The following is a 15,266-nucleotide window of genomic DNA, read 5'->3' on the forward strand; positions in this document are numbered from 1 at the left end:
TTGTCTAGGAGTGCTTTGGCCTCTGTCCACTTCATAAGGTACTTGATAGACACAATGATGTACCGATATATGTGCATGCTACTTACCTTCAGTGGTCCCACAAAATATAGCCCCCACCTCTCGAGAAAATCTTGCAGCTACAAGGGGAACAAAGGTATGAAATCTCTTTTTAGTGGTTTCCCTACCTATTGGCGTGTGTCACACCCTACGAACTACTCATGGGAGTCTATGTGCAGGGTCGACCACCATAGCCTCGCCAATAGTACTTTTCATGAGGTGGCATCTGGTCCCATGTGGCCTCCGACAAGTCCATCATGTGCTTCCTTCAGTACATTGGGAATCTCCTCCTGCATCACACATCTTCGGAGAATTTGGTTGGGTCCCATTTTGTATAACAACCCATTAATTAGCTGGAATGTTTTTCTCTTCAATTCTAGCTTCCATCATTTTCCTGGGGGCATATCCCTCGAAAACGTTGAGTTGGACAAATATTCACCAATGTTCTCGTAATGATGCTATTTGGAAGAGGTGTGCATTTGGAAAATCTTCATTCACCCCCTTGGGAGGCTATTCAGACTTAATTCTCGACAGTTGGTCTGCAATCATATGACTCTTCCCTAGTCGTACTACGATTGTGAAGGTAAATTCTTGAAGTAGCAAAAGCCACCTGCTCACTCGACCTTGGATGATTGGCTTGTTTACCAAGTACATAGGAGCCTGATGATCGACATAGAACATGAATGGTGTGGGCAGGAGGTAATTACAAAACTTCTGGACAAAGTATACCATTCCAAGCGCCTCCATTTTTATTGTGTTGTAATTATGTTTGACCTTCAAGAGTAACCGACTAGTAAGGAAGATGGTATGGTCGAGTCCTTATGCCCCTACCTATGCCAGAGTGGCACCGATGACATAGTTGGAAGCATCTAAATGGACGTGGAACTCCTTGTCCCAGTTCAGGTATACCAAGATCGGTGCACTCACCAATTGAGACTTTAACTCCTTGAATGCGTCCTCCTACTCCGTTGCCTACACGAATGGTTCCCCCATCCTTGTCATCCTGTCAAGAGGGAAAGAGATTTGTGCGAATATTTTAATGAACCTCCGATAGTAGCCAATGTGCCCAAGGAAGGATTTAACTCCCATCACGTCCACTAGACTCTCCATGGTTACAATAACCCCTACTTTGTCTGGATCTATCTTCAACCCTTCCTTGCACACAATGTGCCCCAACAACTTGCCCTATGGTACCATACACTGACACTTCTTTAGATTCAGAGAAAGTCATGACCGATGACACCTCTCCATGCATTCTTGTAGTGCCTTCAAGTGGGTTTCTTGCTTGTTGTATATGGACCAATCGTCGAGGAAAGCTTTAAAATTCCTTACGGACATCCTATAAAAAATGTGTAGTATTATCTGTTGGAAGGTGGTTGGAGCATTGTATAGATTAAAGGGCTTCTAGTTGTATGCGTACACTTCATCTTCCACTACGAAGGTGGTTTTCAACTTGTCCTTATCAACAATGTTGATCTAATTGTAACCAGAGAACCCATCTAGGAATGAATACATTTCATGGCTCACCACCTCCTCCAAGATACTATCTGTGAATGGAATTGGGAAGGGGTCCTTGATGGTCACTGTGTTTAAGCACCAAAAGTCTACACAGATTCTAATTTGGTTTGCCTCCTTCAGAGAAATGACGATGGGTGAGATCCACTCATTGGTTTTGACTTTAAAAATAATGTTGACCTCCAATTTTTTTTATATTTCTTCATTTACCTTGGCGGCATAGTTTTTGTTCATTCGGTATGGCCTTCTCTATACGGGCTGGATATTAGGTACAAGGGGTATTCGATCTACACACAACTCTGGGGGTATCCACTTCAATTCCTTGTACGTCCATGCAAAGATGTCTTTATGCTCCAGAAATATTTTAAAGGTTGTTGCTTTTAGTACGGGGTTCTAGTCATCCCCTATGAGGATTACCCTCAGATTGTTGTCATCTCCCAGATTCACTTTCTTCACATTCAATTCCTCATACTTGATGGCCTTATCTTGCTCAAACTGATGATTCAGTGTGTCATCCACATGTGCCATGCCCTCTCGGTATTCTTCGTACTCTAGAGGAAAGGTTACATTCTTCGTAACTTCACCTCACTCCTCAATCTCATAGATTTGTAACATATGGCACTCTGGGTGAAATACCTCATAATCCTCCATCTGCCAATGGAAGAGTCCATTGAGGGAGCTCATCTCATCCTTCCAACTCCAATACTCATTTGTCGTTAGGTTCCATATTTCCCCTTCTGTCTTGTGAACCCCATTCAAAATCATGAGTCATCTGAGTCAAAATCGGATGATGCCAATTCCTCGCTCACCACCTAGTTCCTCGTGTCAATCACATATTTGTGCCCCTCACTCTTGATGGAGAGTGTATTCTTCGTCCAATTATTATTTGTCTTTTCCATGATCAACTAACCTTTTCTGAGGAGAGCATTGTAGGCCTTCTTCTCCAATTAGATGACAACGAAGTCAAGGAAGAAATGTTGGGCGTAGACAACAACTTTTTGTGCTAGAAGTATTCCCAAGGGATTGATATCATGTTGGTCAACACCTACGAGGTGGAATGTTGGTGGCTAGAGAGTTGGTTTTCTCAGACCCCTCCATTTCTCCTCCAACAATACATTTACTCCAGAGCCACCGTCGACAATGGTATTCGTTAGTTTCTGCTCCATAATCTCCATTACTACTACGACTAGCTTATGGCCAATACTTATGATGAGTAGCATAGGGTCCATGGCAGATGTGCCAGGTGATTTTCCTGTCGACATGGGGTCCACAATGGATATGGCAGGTGATTTTGCTTCCGTCTTGGTCGATGATTTTGTCACCGACTACACATGTGAAAGCCTTTTCAATTGTGTCATAGTCCGCAGAAGGTCAAATACCCATATTGGTACAGTAGCTTGCAACATCTATTTTATTATAGTTTTCTCAGACTCTGACCGTAGTGGGGTATTGGTGGCGTCATGTGAGGCCCTTCGCTCTTCCCTCATTGCCCGTTCAACATCCGCCTTTGCCTCTCAGAGTCTTTCCTTCTTCGTATGAGGATCGAGGTGCATTGACTTTTTGCTCTATATCCTCATGATTTCCAGTACCTCCTTGTCTGGCTCCTTGACATCCAACATATTTACCCCTTTCTGCTTTGGGCAGTCAGTGTCCTCATGGTTCCCAGAACCACAACACTTGCACAACAAACTTCCATTATTGTTCCCGCTCTGACACTCATGAGCAAAGTGGCCCCACTCATTGCATTTGTGGCACTAGATCATGGGTTGTCCCTTCGCATCGTACTAATTTTACTTCTCGACATGTTGTTGTTGGACAGATTGTTCCCTCGTCGATTATTACAGTATCCTCCTAGTGAAGCGTTAGAGTTTGTTGGTGGTGTGGTTGGCGGGGTAGCTTGTTAATGCTTAGTGTCTTCAAATTGTATGGGCATTCCTTGATGGAATGTCTTAGTACTTAACATATGTCACAAAAAGACTTCTTCGGGCATGTTCCCTTAGTATGACCTTCTTCTTTACAGTCGGTGCACCAAAGTTCTTTACCCTCTTTGCCACTCTCCTTCTTCACCTTCAACTCCATTATCTGCATCATCTCTCTACGGAGGGCTTGTACGGTTTTGGACTCTCTGTCACTTCTCTCATGCGTACTGTCATTGTCACTGAGCTTTTTCTTCCCCTTGGATGTTCTGCTCTCACTTTCAATGTCCATCACTTGATTGTAGGCGTCCGTGTACGAGGACGAAGGGATAACTTTTATTTTCTTTCTGAGGGAGGGAATCAATCCCTCGATAAACCACCTCTTCTTTAGTCCATCAACCATTTGGTTCTCCAATTTGTTTAATAATTACTTCAACCGTCGATTAAATGCCCGTACGCTCTCGACCTTACCCTGCTTCGTATTATATATTTTGTCCATGATCTCATTGTCATCCCTTAGGAGTTTGAATTCTTTATGGAATGCCTTCTTCAGATCACTCCATATCATTTTGTGCTGGTCATCGAGGTTTGTGTACCAATCAATGGTGATTCCCCAAAGGGTAGCCGAAAATGCCTTCAGCCAATAGTCCTGGTCATCTTGGCCATTTGCCTCCCATATTGTTATACAAGTTTTGTAGTGTCATATGGGGTCCTCTGACCCATCATCCATCAATCTTGGAAGCTTTTGTCTCTTTGGAGTATTTTGGTTCTGCAACGTTATTCTTGCCTGGAAGGTATCGTGTGCCACCTGGAAGATACTGTGTATTGCTTGTAAGGCACTATATATGTTCAACCAGATTGGACCATTATGCTTTATGCATTCCAATGCCTCTTTTGCACTCTCGGCCACACACGAGCTCTTTGTGCGTCTAGCTTCTGCATCTTCTGCACCTTGGTCACCTTCGTTTCTATAATCTCTCCTTCCTGGAGTCTTCGACTCTGACCCTCCTATTTTGATTGCTCTGCTAGAGATAGATTCCCGATTCTATATAGATTGGTTTCAAAATTTTTGGCAACCTCACCTTCAAGGTCCCATACTACCTCTTCGTCACGTTCTGAGTGTTCTGATGGGTTATTCTTAGATTCGGTTCTAGACTCTTCACTCGATGTTGAGTGAAGGGCCTAGTTGGTGAGATCTTCGTCCACTACATCTAGAAGTGGTGGGTTCCTCACAACCTCTACCAACTAGTTCCACGTACATGGTTTCTACCTCTCCCGACTATGGCTCCAACTCACACTTTGACTCTTACTTTGCCTTCCTGGACTTCTCGAGCCTTCAACAATCCCCCTTAGCCGCCATCTCCGTTCACTTTGTTCTCTTATACGTAGGGATCTCCGTATTGATCCTTCTCCTACCTCTCGGGTGGTATTAGTACACCGTTGGTCTTTGTTCGACCATAGGGGCATTAATTGCTAGGGCTACAACATCTTCTCGTATCCTTCTCTTCCTCTTTCCTATGGTTCCGTTATTCGTACCTTTGCAATATTTTTTGCCGACGATGTTCACGATTGGTTTCCTCCCTTTGGTCTTGTAGTTCAATGAGGTTCCGTGCCAAAAGCCTCAGAAGGCTCCCAAGAAGATCAAATGCAACAGGGTTGACTGTGAGTTCGCCACGTACCGTGCATTTAGGAATCGCTCTCTCCCGAGCTTCCCTCTACATGTATTGTGAGTTCGCCACGTACCCTACCCTCAAATTGATAAATCTGCATTAAAATCCCAATTGAAGGGTGCCAAATGCACACTAAAACTAAATACTGATGAAACCTTTCACCAGGAGAGATGTGTTTTTGACCAAATCTCTAAATTCTCCTAGAAGTTTGCATTCTTGGAAGCTCCAAGTTGCTGAAACCCTCAAGCTTATCGCTGATTTGAAAATTGGAAGCATAAGAGTGAATCCAAATGATAGGCAAAATATCTTTTTATCTATTTTGGGGTTACTATTTGGCCTTAAAATCATAAAATACCCTTTAGGGTCTAATTTCTCATTATGAACTTGGCCCCCTTTTAAAAAACCACTTAAGTTACTAAGATGGGGGGCACTTTTCACTATTCCTCTTATGTTTCTTTGTTACTATTCACATAAGGCCAACTTTAATATTTCAATTTTAATCACGGTTTCACCCCAAAACTCCAAACTGAAAGGCTCATAAAGCTCTATGTTGAGCTCCACAACCCTCGATTGGGTCCCCTCTCCACTCCACTAACCTATGGGAACTCGATGATAGGCCAATCCCTGCTCAACTGCCTATCACCTAGGAAGGGGGCATTACGGTTTACCTCTATATTGATCTCCAAAATTCGTATTGGCAACGATACAAAAATGTTTTCTCCCTACGGTGTCAGTTTAGATTTCTGAGCAACAAAATGGAAATACACACAAATATTATTCATAAATTAATTCATAGAACATAACAAAAATTCACAATATGGCCAGAATGATATATCCTTTATTGCATAAGGTAAAATGGATGTACAATAATCACTAATGTTGGGATTCCCTTACATCACAACATAAATACTACTCAGCGATTCGTGGAGATACCAATTGACGCAAATTGCCAACTAACCTCTACGGGAACCCCACATGGCCAATTAACCAACATAATCAAAATATTATTCCTATGTCGATATTTTACCACCAACAAACATCAGAGTGAAAATATACATGTTTTGATGACTAAATGAAAAATATTTAAATTTATAATTAAAAAGTTATTAAATTATTTTGTCTATATTAAAATGATAATAAAGAAAATTATGATTTTCAAAAAGAATTTGGCCCACCAATTGATCTCATGTACTACACAAATTTGTGCAAAAAACTGACCAAATTTTACCTTAATTGACCTTCCACACCTCTGCAACATGCACAACAAGGTGCAATTGCTAGTTAATTTTTTTTTTACAAAATTATAATTATAAAGATGCATACAATAATTGGGTTGTGTAATGCTTGTAATGAAATAGTTTAATTTTTTATAAAATTTAATTTTAATAGTGTGAATCAAATCCTTATGATTTATTTAAGATATTATAAACAAAAAATAAAAAGAAAACTATTTAAAATATAAAGAAATCCAAAAAAACATAAAAATATATCAAACCTAAAAGTTTGCTCCTATAACACCAAATTTTATAAACCAATCATAGCGTACATAAATAATTTTTACAATATACTAAGTTTAAAAATATAAATCCCAACATTATAAAAATCAAGTTTATTTTAAAAAACATAATAATAATTTTGATTGATGCAAAACAGTTGCTTAATTGAACATAGCAAAAAAAATAAAATTTACATCCTAAAAAATTGCCTAAACAATTACATATTAATTTTAAATGTTTCATCTATTGATTGATGATATAAGATTTCCACAATCCATATAATTTCTTTGTAAGCAAGCTTTGGAGAAGATTGTGTGTAAGTTTTTTGATCAATGTATGGGATCACACTTGTGATTCAGCATAGAATGATTGAGAGCACAAGATGCAATTCGTGGATCTATCATGTAATTGGTATATACAAGTCAAATTGTTTTGACCAATCAAATAGCCATTAAATATTTTTCACAATTTTAAAACCTAAGAAATATTCATTTAGAATAAGAAAAAAATCAAATTTATAACAAAATGAAGAAAATTGTAATTGATCCAAACAAATTTTTTTAATCATTAATTTTAAATTATAAATTGTGACATGATTGTAATAGTACTAATCTAAAGACAAGTAGTAATAATCACTTTACATTAGTACAAAACAAACATACTACATTGTAATGGGTCCAAACAAATATTTTTAATCCTTAATATAAATTATAAATTATAAATGATGACATGAATACAATAGTACTAATATAAAGACAAGTACTAATAATTACTTTTAAAAATTTAATTGCCCTAAAGTGATCGAATTCCATGTGAAAACGTCGTACGGACGGTCTGCATGCACTTCACTTTCTGTGCAACAAAAGTAGATAATGCTACAAGAAAAAAAAAGTAGCTAGGCTAAGAAAGAAAAAACAAAAACAGTAGATGATTCCCACGTACTAGCACTTTCTTACACGTGAAGCCATGATCGCATCGTCATCCCATCCACAGCTTTTAATATCTTAGACTACAAGACTCCCGTGGGCTCCAAATTCCACGCGTCCTTTCCACGTGTCAGTCAAACGAGTAGAATAGGTTTTGCGTGACCAGGACCGCCAGTGACCTCAGGAGTCATGTGGGATCGAAATTCCACATATTCTTTTGACGTGTCAGTCAAAGGCGTAGAATAGGCTTCGCGTGACCAGGACAGCCGGTGACCGTGCACCGAGATATTTTCTCTTCTTAATGACAGACGGCAAGCGCACTAGAGTTGTAGGTAGCCAAGGAAAGAAAGCGAAGGAAGGGGCTTTTGCAAGGCATATTCGGTGAACTCCAAGGGACTCGACCGTGGAACCTTTGGGAAGGATATTCCCGGATCTGGGAAGAATATAGCATACGTATAAATTCTCATTGGTTTGATATCCAGTCATGGTGAGCACAGCGCAAAATGGTTCTGTATCAGCGGATTTAAACCCTAAGGCGGAGCCTCTTCCTCAGGAACTTGATCCCGTGGAGATTTGTGCGTCATTGTCGCCCATTAGCGATGAGGAGTGTAATGGTGGTGATGAGAAACAGTGGAATGGCAATGGCGATGCGAATGGGACAGATCTCGAGGAGAAAGAAATTGTGTTGGGGAAAAATGTGCGGTCGAGCTGCCATGCGATCACCGAGCCAGATGCCGATGATGAGGTTACTGGGGAGAGGGAGGCGTATATGGCCAGCGTTTTGGCTAAGTACAGGCGTAGTCTCATCGAACGAACAAAGCATCATTTAGGTACGCTCATTTCTTTTTTTCGCTCTCAAATTGGATCCGTCGATTTTGTAGTTTTGTCGGCTTCAGATCTACATTTTCATTTGGTAAATCTAGCCCGATGCGGCTGATTTGTTGAGTTTTCTGGAGTAAGCTGCATTTTTGGAAAATTTGCTGGCTTATTTGTAGATCTTTCGGAGTAAGTTTCATATGCTGTATTTGTTTGTAACCTAGGGGTCTATTACCTAAATGCAGCTTACATGCCTTGCTTCTCTGTTAGGTACATAGATTTTAAATAGTGAGTTTCTTCACGGTTTGCGTTATTGACTTTTGGTGTGGATTAAAATTCACAAGTATATAGTTCTAAGCTTTGAGTTACCTTTGGCTTATTGTAAGAGTTCAGAGTTTCCTGTGTTTCCTTTACGTTTTTCAAACCCTGGCCTTAGTTTTAGAGTTTTGAGTTTCCTTGGGTTACTCACATTGTTTTGACTTTTGAGTTTAAATGGGTTTATTCATAGTGTTTCGAGTTTAATGGACCCCGAACTTGCACACAGAAAACACTATTATGCTAAAACTGCAAACGTAACTTTAAAACTGAAATCTTCAGGCTGGTTGACGTCTTGTAGTTGTTTCAACTGTGGGGATCCCTGTAGCTAGTTGCTATGCCTTGAAAGATCTGAACCTAGGGTTACGATTGAAAGATCCGACTCACACCTGTCCTAGTTCATGCCATTTTTATACAAAAGACCTCACTTGCACCTGTTCTCATCAATTGCATTCTGTTACAAACGAACTCACCTGTACCCGAGCTCATCCATTTTAGTATATTTTATCCATATTAACATATTTGCCATCCTATTTATCACTCGCACCTGAGCTCATCCACGCCTCGCCCAGCAAATTGGCTATATGATATTTTAATTTATCTCATCCATATTAAAATAGTTGCCATCCAATTTGCCCCTCGCACTTGGGCCCATCCACGTCAACACTTTAATATGTTTCATAGTTGCCACAACCAGGCATCCATGCTGCACACAGCGAGCTGGATTCAACATTTTACCTGATCCAACTTACTATGTCTTGAAGGATTTGAATTGTGGGTTCTCTTCCATTGCCTTCCCATCGTGTAGGATTTAACTGTTTATCCCATTTAACACTTTAATATCTTGTAGTCACTGTGCTCAATCAATTGGATGCAATATTTATCCATTTCAAGACTTTAATATGTCTTGCAGTTGCCATGAGTTCATGACTGTGGATGTATGTCACACCAAGAAAGTTGGATGCAGCATTTTATTCAGTTCAACTCTGTGCTCCATGGGTATGCGTCCCCTGTATTGGTGTCCGTGTCCTCATACTGGGGACGGCTTTTAGAAGTAACCTCCTATCCTCAAAACCAGCAGAATTCCAGAGACCTTCCTGGGACGCCTCTATGAGTGATCGGAAACATAGGAGACGGTGGGACGTGTTTTTGGTATGGGGGTGCTTTTGGGACATTTTAAAGCTGATTTGTGTGTACCACGAATTTTAAAGCTGGACTTGACAATCCTCTTAGCACAAGATCTTAATAATGCATGCTTTGAAAGTCAAGAACAGTAGAATTTTTGCTCTTTCATTGTGGTGGATTTTAAATTACTATGTTGGCCTGTACCAAAGAACATTTTAGAGGTGCAATCATCGACTTTTAATTCTTTGACAATATTGCAAAGATCTTTGCCCAGGGAGAGGATAAAAAATCTTACTTTGCTGTCCCGATATTAAATATAGTTTGCCAATACTTATATAACATTCATTACTCAAATCTAGCAAGCAATTGATCAAATTCTACAACTTGCCTTACAGTGCATCACTCAGCTTTCCATATGCTAGAGATAGAGTTACTTGGAATTTTTCAAACACTTGAAAACATTCAACTTGCTCAATCTTTATCTTTATCTTATTGACATAGTTCTCAATCTTTATTTTTGGTTCCTTGAGTGATGCTTAACTTAGCTCAACATGGGTATTGTTTGGATGTGCCCACTTTAAATAGTGAAATTCTAGCATAGCACATGCATTTTAGTTTGAATGGTCATAACTCAATAGCAATAACTTTTTGATATAGTAGAAAGACATATCTGAGACCAAGTCAAGTAATATTGTTCAATTATGTTATTGGGTTCTGCTCTTAATCCCCTTGTACTGGACCTAGTATGAATTGGGTTTTGATTATGTTTCAGCTATAGCCTAGAAATGCTCTGATGTTTGTCTTTGGATTTGGTTTTGTCAGTGAGAAACTTAGGAATTATCTTGACAGGGCCTTCAGTAACTGGGGCAAGTCAAGGGCATTTTTAGGCCAGTCACAAGGCACTTTCTTTTTAGGTTGCAAGTTCCTCTTTGGCTGAGTGGAATCAGAACGTATACTTATTTTTCCACTCATGTAATGTGCAATTGATTAACAGCAAGACAGTTTGAAGAGCTGGTCTATGTGCATTCCAACTTGTGACTCACATGCCAACTGTAAAAGAGGAGTCTGGAAACCTGGATACACAATTCATACTTCTTTCAAATGCCACTGTATGCACAAAATGAAGTTGTTGAGATCCTATCATGAAGTCCTTGTTAAGGAGGAAGCAGAAGCCATTTGGTCTGATGGCTTGTATGGAGTACAAGCCATGTTCCATGGGAGACAAGAGCACAAGCTTTTTAATAAAACAGTTCTAACAAGAAATAGCAAATGATAATCAATAAGATGGAACTGCAGTTAATATATCAGAAGAAAATTAGATTCAAAGTAAACAACTGTTTTTTCAAGTCATTTGTAGAAGATCAAAATTATAGCAGTAGGTTTCACTAGCTCTTTGTTAGATGCATTTCAAACATTAAAATGCCACAATAAGGTAAGTATTGACAAAACTTGTTTGAATAAAGTGAAATGAAATAGACAGCATTCTCTCTATAGTCAGAGTACGTTTGTATTGGATGGATTCTCTGTCTTTATTGACGAAGCAAGCAAAATAAAGTGAACTCAAACTGAGTCCTCTCCTTTAACTGGTCAAAGCCTCCAAATTGAGTGGATTCTCAGCATATGCACATAAAAATTGCTTGGGCATTTGAAAGTATTTTTTACTATTATCAACAAATTCAGTGTCCCAAAGAAGCAGCATCCAGATAAATTGGATGATCAGTATGCACATAAAAATTGCTTGGGCATTTGAAAGTATTTTTTACTATTATCAACAAATTCAGTGTCCCAAAGAAGCAGCATCCAGATAAATTGGATGATCAGGCAACTCAACTATTTAATCCCAAATAATCTTGGAAAATCAGTCTGTATTGGACAATCATTGGTCAGGAAATTTCGAACACAAAAGTAAAACATGGGATAGTCTCCAAACTTCATATTAATAAAGCATTTGGTTGTCTTAAGCAGAGTTTTACTCAGAAATTTCCTGCATGCTATGGCATCTCTAAATAATGGATCCATTGGAAAATAGCATGTATATCAATAGTTATGCTTACAGTGATTCTTAAGGAGATACGAACTGAAAATTGAAATTCAATAAGGTTTCTTGAACAAGAGTATTCACTAAACAATGCTCTGTTAATGACAATGGCAGGACTTAGAAGTAAATTTTTGCTAACTAAAGTAGAAACTAAATAAATTTTTGCTAACTAAAGTAGAATTCCTAGTTTCTAAAGGTTGCTTACACTCCAATGATGTGCAAATTTGAATGTTTTACAAAGAAATGAAGAGAGATGCTAGAGCTAATAAATTTCTAAGAAAGCAAAATAATCTTTGTTGCGATTGAAGACATACTAAATCACACTAGGTAGCAGAGAATTCTGAAGATGAGAAGTAAAAATTCTGGGACAATATGTAGGCATACCATTAGTCAGGGAAAAAGCACAAAAAACAATGGAAAATGCACTTAAATGGAAATATCAGTGTTTCATGCTGGTTGAATGGATCTAATTAATCAAACCTGTTGTACATACTGTTCCATTGTGCATGTCATCTCTGTCAAAATCCCAAAAAGTACAAATTTATCTGATATTTGTTTTATATCATAAATTTTATGGGAGGCCAAATTAAGCTTTCCAGCTGGCACTAGGTCACTATTAGCGAGGCACAAAATTACTTCTCTGGAGACTCAAGATAAGCTAAATGGGATAAATTAAGCTTCTACGAGGGAAACTAGCTTGGGGAGCAATGGTATTTGTGACATTCTCTATGCAGATAATAGAAGTCTGTTAGAAGCAAAAATACTGCATCATAACCTGCTAGGAATATCTTTGTAGGGGTGTTTAACGGGAGGATGGTTAAGAATAAATATTTAATTTAAAAATGCAGGGATCTAGATTATTAAAGATGACAAACCAAACGATAGAGTAGTTGCTCCCAGTACAACATGATTAAGAATTTGAAGGTCGATAAAAGGAACAAAGAGCCAGATGAAAGCTCATATCTCCATAGAATATTTAGATAACTAAATTTGGAGAAATTGCAAAGACATTGTGAGACTATTGGAATGCTTATCTAGTTGTGTGCTAATGAATATTTTGTTTGTTTTGAGGATGCACAGCATTTGACATTGAACTTCATATGTAGTTGTTGCTTTGCTTATTATTGTCTTGTGTTTAAAAAATACTTTTGAAAAATTAAATAGATGATAGGTATCTCTTCTTTGGAATGTGGGCTCAATATTTTTATTGTACAGCAAAATTTACTATTTTTTACTGGGGCCATAGCCAGTGAAGGCTAGTGCCTTGCCTTTTTGCTATTTTTTTTGCAGAAGCTTTTGCCTCTGCTACATGTAAAGAGGTATTGAACCTTTATGATATTGCAGGATACCCTTACAATTTGGATTTTGATTATGGTGCACTGGCACAACTGCAAATGTTCTCCATCAACAATCTTGGCGACCCATTTATTGAGAGCAACTATGGAGTGCATTCTAGGCAGTTTGAGGTTGGGGTTTTGGATTGGTTTGCCCGTCTTTGGGAATTGGAGAAACATGAGTACTGGGGATACATTACAAATTGTGGCACTGAAGGAAATTTACATGGTGTTCTTGTTGGGTATGTACCCTTTTGAATGCACCTGCAGGTTCAATTTCCTTATTTTGTGCTATTTCTATAGCCCATATAAACTGACTAATTCTGTTCTGTTATCCTTTTTTTTGTCTCAGGAGGGAGGTTCTTCCAGATGGTATCTTGTACACATCTCGAGAGACACATTACTCAATTTTCAAAGCAGCACGGATGTATAGAATGGAATTGGTAAAAGTGGACACTTTGATCTCTGGTGAGATTGACTGTGCAGATTTTAAACAGAAGCTTCTCCAAAACAAGGACAAGCCTGCGATAGTCAATGTTAATATTGGTAAGTTACTAAATGCTTTATATCAAGAGAAGGAGGCCTGTGTATACAATTATAACTTTATAAGTTAGGTTTGCAACAAATTGATCTGCAACTTAATGTTGTGTACATGTTCAAATCTTTTTGTGACTGTTGCTTATTGTTTTTGCTTTCTTAGTTGTCAGTAAGCATATTTCAAAAGTTGAGTATATTTGATATCCTGAACGAAATTTTGCTGTGATATCAGGGACCACGGTTAAGGGCGCTGTTGATGATTTGGATATGGTAATTCAGACACTCGAAGAAACAGGATTTACCCAGGATAGATTCTATATTCATTGCGATGGAGCTCTATTTGGACTAATGATGCCTTTTGTCAAGCGGGTAAAACTCCAAACTATGGTTATATTTCAATAAAGTTCTGTTGTAGGCTTTATGCACGTGCCTTTTGTTTTTATGTTTTAGGTCCCTTCTTTACAGATGATGTTATTATTCTTAATTCCATTTTCTGGTTACCTTGCAGGCACCAAAGGTGACTTTTAAGAAACCAATTGGAAGTGTCAGTGTATCTGGCCATAAGTTTGTTGGATGTCCTATGCCATGTGGTGTTCAAATAACAAGGATTGAGCACATAAATTCAATCTCAAGAAATGTTGAATATCTTGCATCTATAGATGCAACAATAATGGGAAGTCGCAATGGGCATGCTCCTATATTTCTTTGGTACACCTTGAATCGCAAAGGTTATAAGGGCTTCCAGAAAGAAGTGCAGAAATGCCTCAGGAATGCACATTACCTGAAGGGTTGCCTACGGTCTGCTGGAATTAGTGCAATGCTAAATGAACTGAGCAGCACTGTTGTTTTTGAAAGACCACAAGATGAAGCTTTTGTGCGCAAGTGGCAACTTGCCTGCCAGGGAAGTATTGCTCATGTTGTTGTGATGCCCAATGTAACCATTGAGAAAATAGATCAGTTTGTGAAAGAGCTCATTGAGAACCGGCCAAAATGGTTTAGTGATGGGAATGTTGTGACGCCCTGCATTTCAAATGATGTTGGCAAGGAGAACTGTGCTTGCCTTGAGCATAACCATGCTTGAAAGTAGTGTATGGCCGGCTGTCAAGTGGTGGTTATCTTTGTATGATAATTTGGTTCCCAATCATGTGTTTGGTTCATTTTAATTTTAGATTTATCAAACTCATGATGTTTTTCACCAGGATGAAGGTCCACCATAATGTAACTGTGATTTTTATGTCATCTTTATTATATCATAATAATATTCTATTAACTATGTTTTAAGATTAGCACTCATTTGAATTACTTTAGCAGACCGAAATGTTTTTGTCTTTTGACTCATAGGAATAGGTCTCAAAAATTACTAGAAAATGTTGACGACAACATCTGCATCAGTCAAATGTCTCTTAAGTGTTTTCTTTGTTTGAATGCCATAACGATGCAACTCGAGGGTAGAAGTTGAACTAATTTACACAAGGCCCAATTTTAAGACAAACTAATATATCGGTATGCCTAAGGTATATT

General features: G+C 38.6%; 1 protein-coding gene across 1 annotated transcript; it reads left to right on the plus strand.

Annotated features, from left to right (window-relative positions):
• Window positions 1–7,824: 7,824 nt before the first annotated feature.
• Window positions 7,825–15,031, plus strand: LOC131034644 (serine decarboxylase 1). The gene is made up of 5 exons (XM_057966201.2): window positions 7,825–8,410; window positions 13,219–13,450; window positions 13,561–13,754; window positions 13,978–14,114; window positions 14,254–15,031. Exons 1-5 carry the CDS (start codon window positions 8,065–8,067, stop codon window positions 14,824–14,826), a joined length of 1,482 nt encoding a protein of 493 aa, XP_057822184.2. The 5' UTR covers window positions 7,825–8,064; the 3' UTR covers window positions 14,827–15,031.
• The last annotated feature ends 235 nt before the right edge of the window (window positions 15,032–15,266 follow it).

This window comes from Cryptomeria japonica, chromosome 5 (genome assembly GCF_030272615.1).
Source record: "Cryptomeria japonica chromosome 5, Sugi_1.0, whole genome shotgun sequence".
Taxonomy (NCBI): Eukaryota; Viridiplantae; Streptophyta; class Pinopsida; order Cupressales; family Cupressaceae; genus Cryptomeria; species Cryptomeria japonica.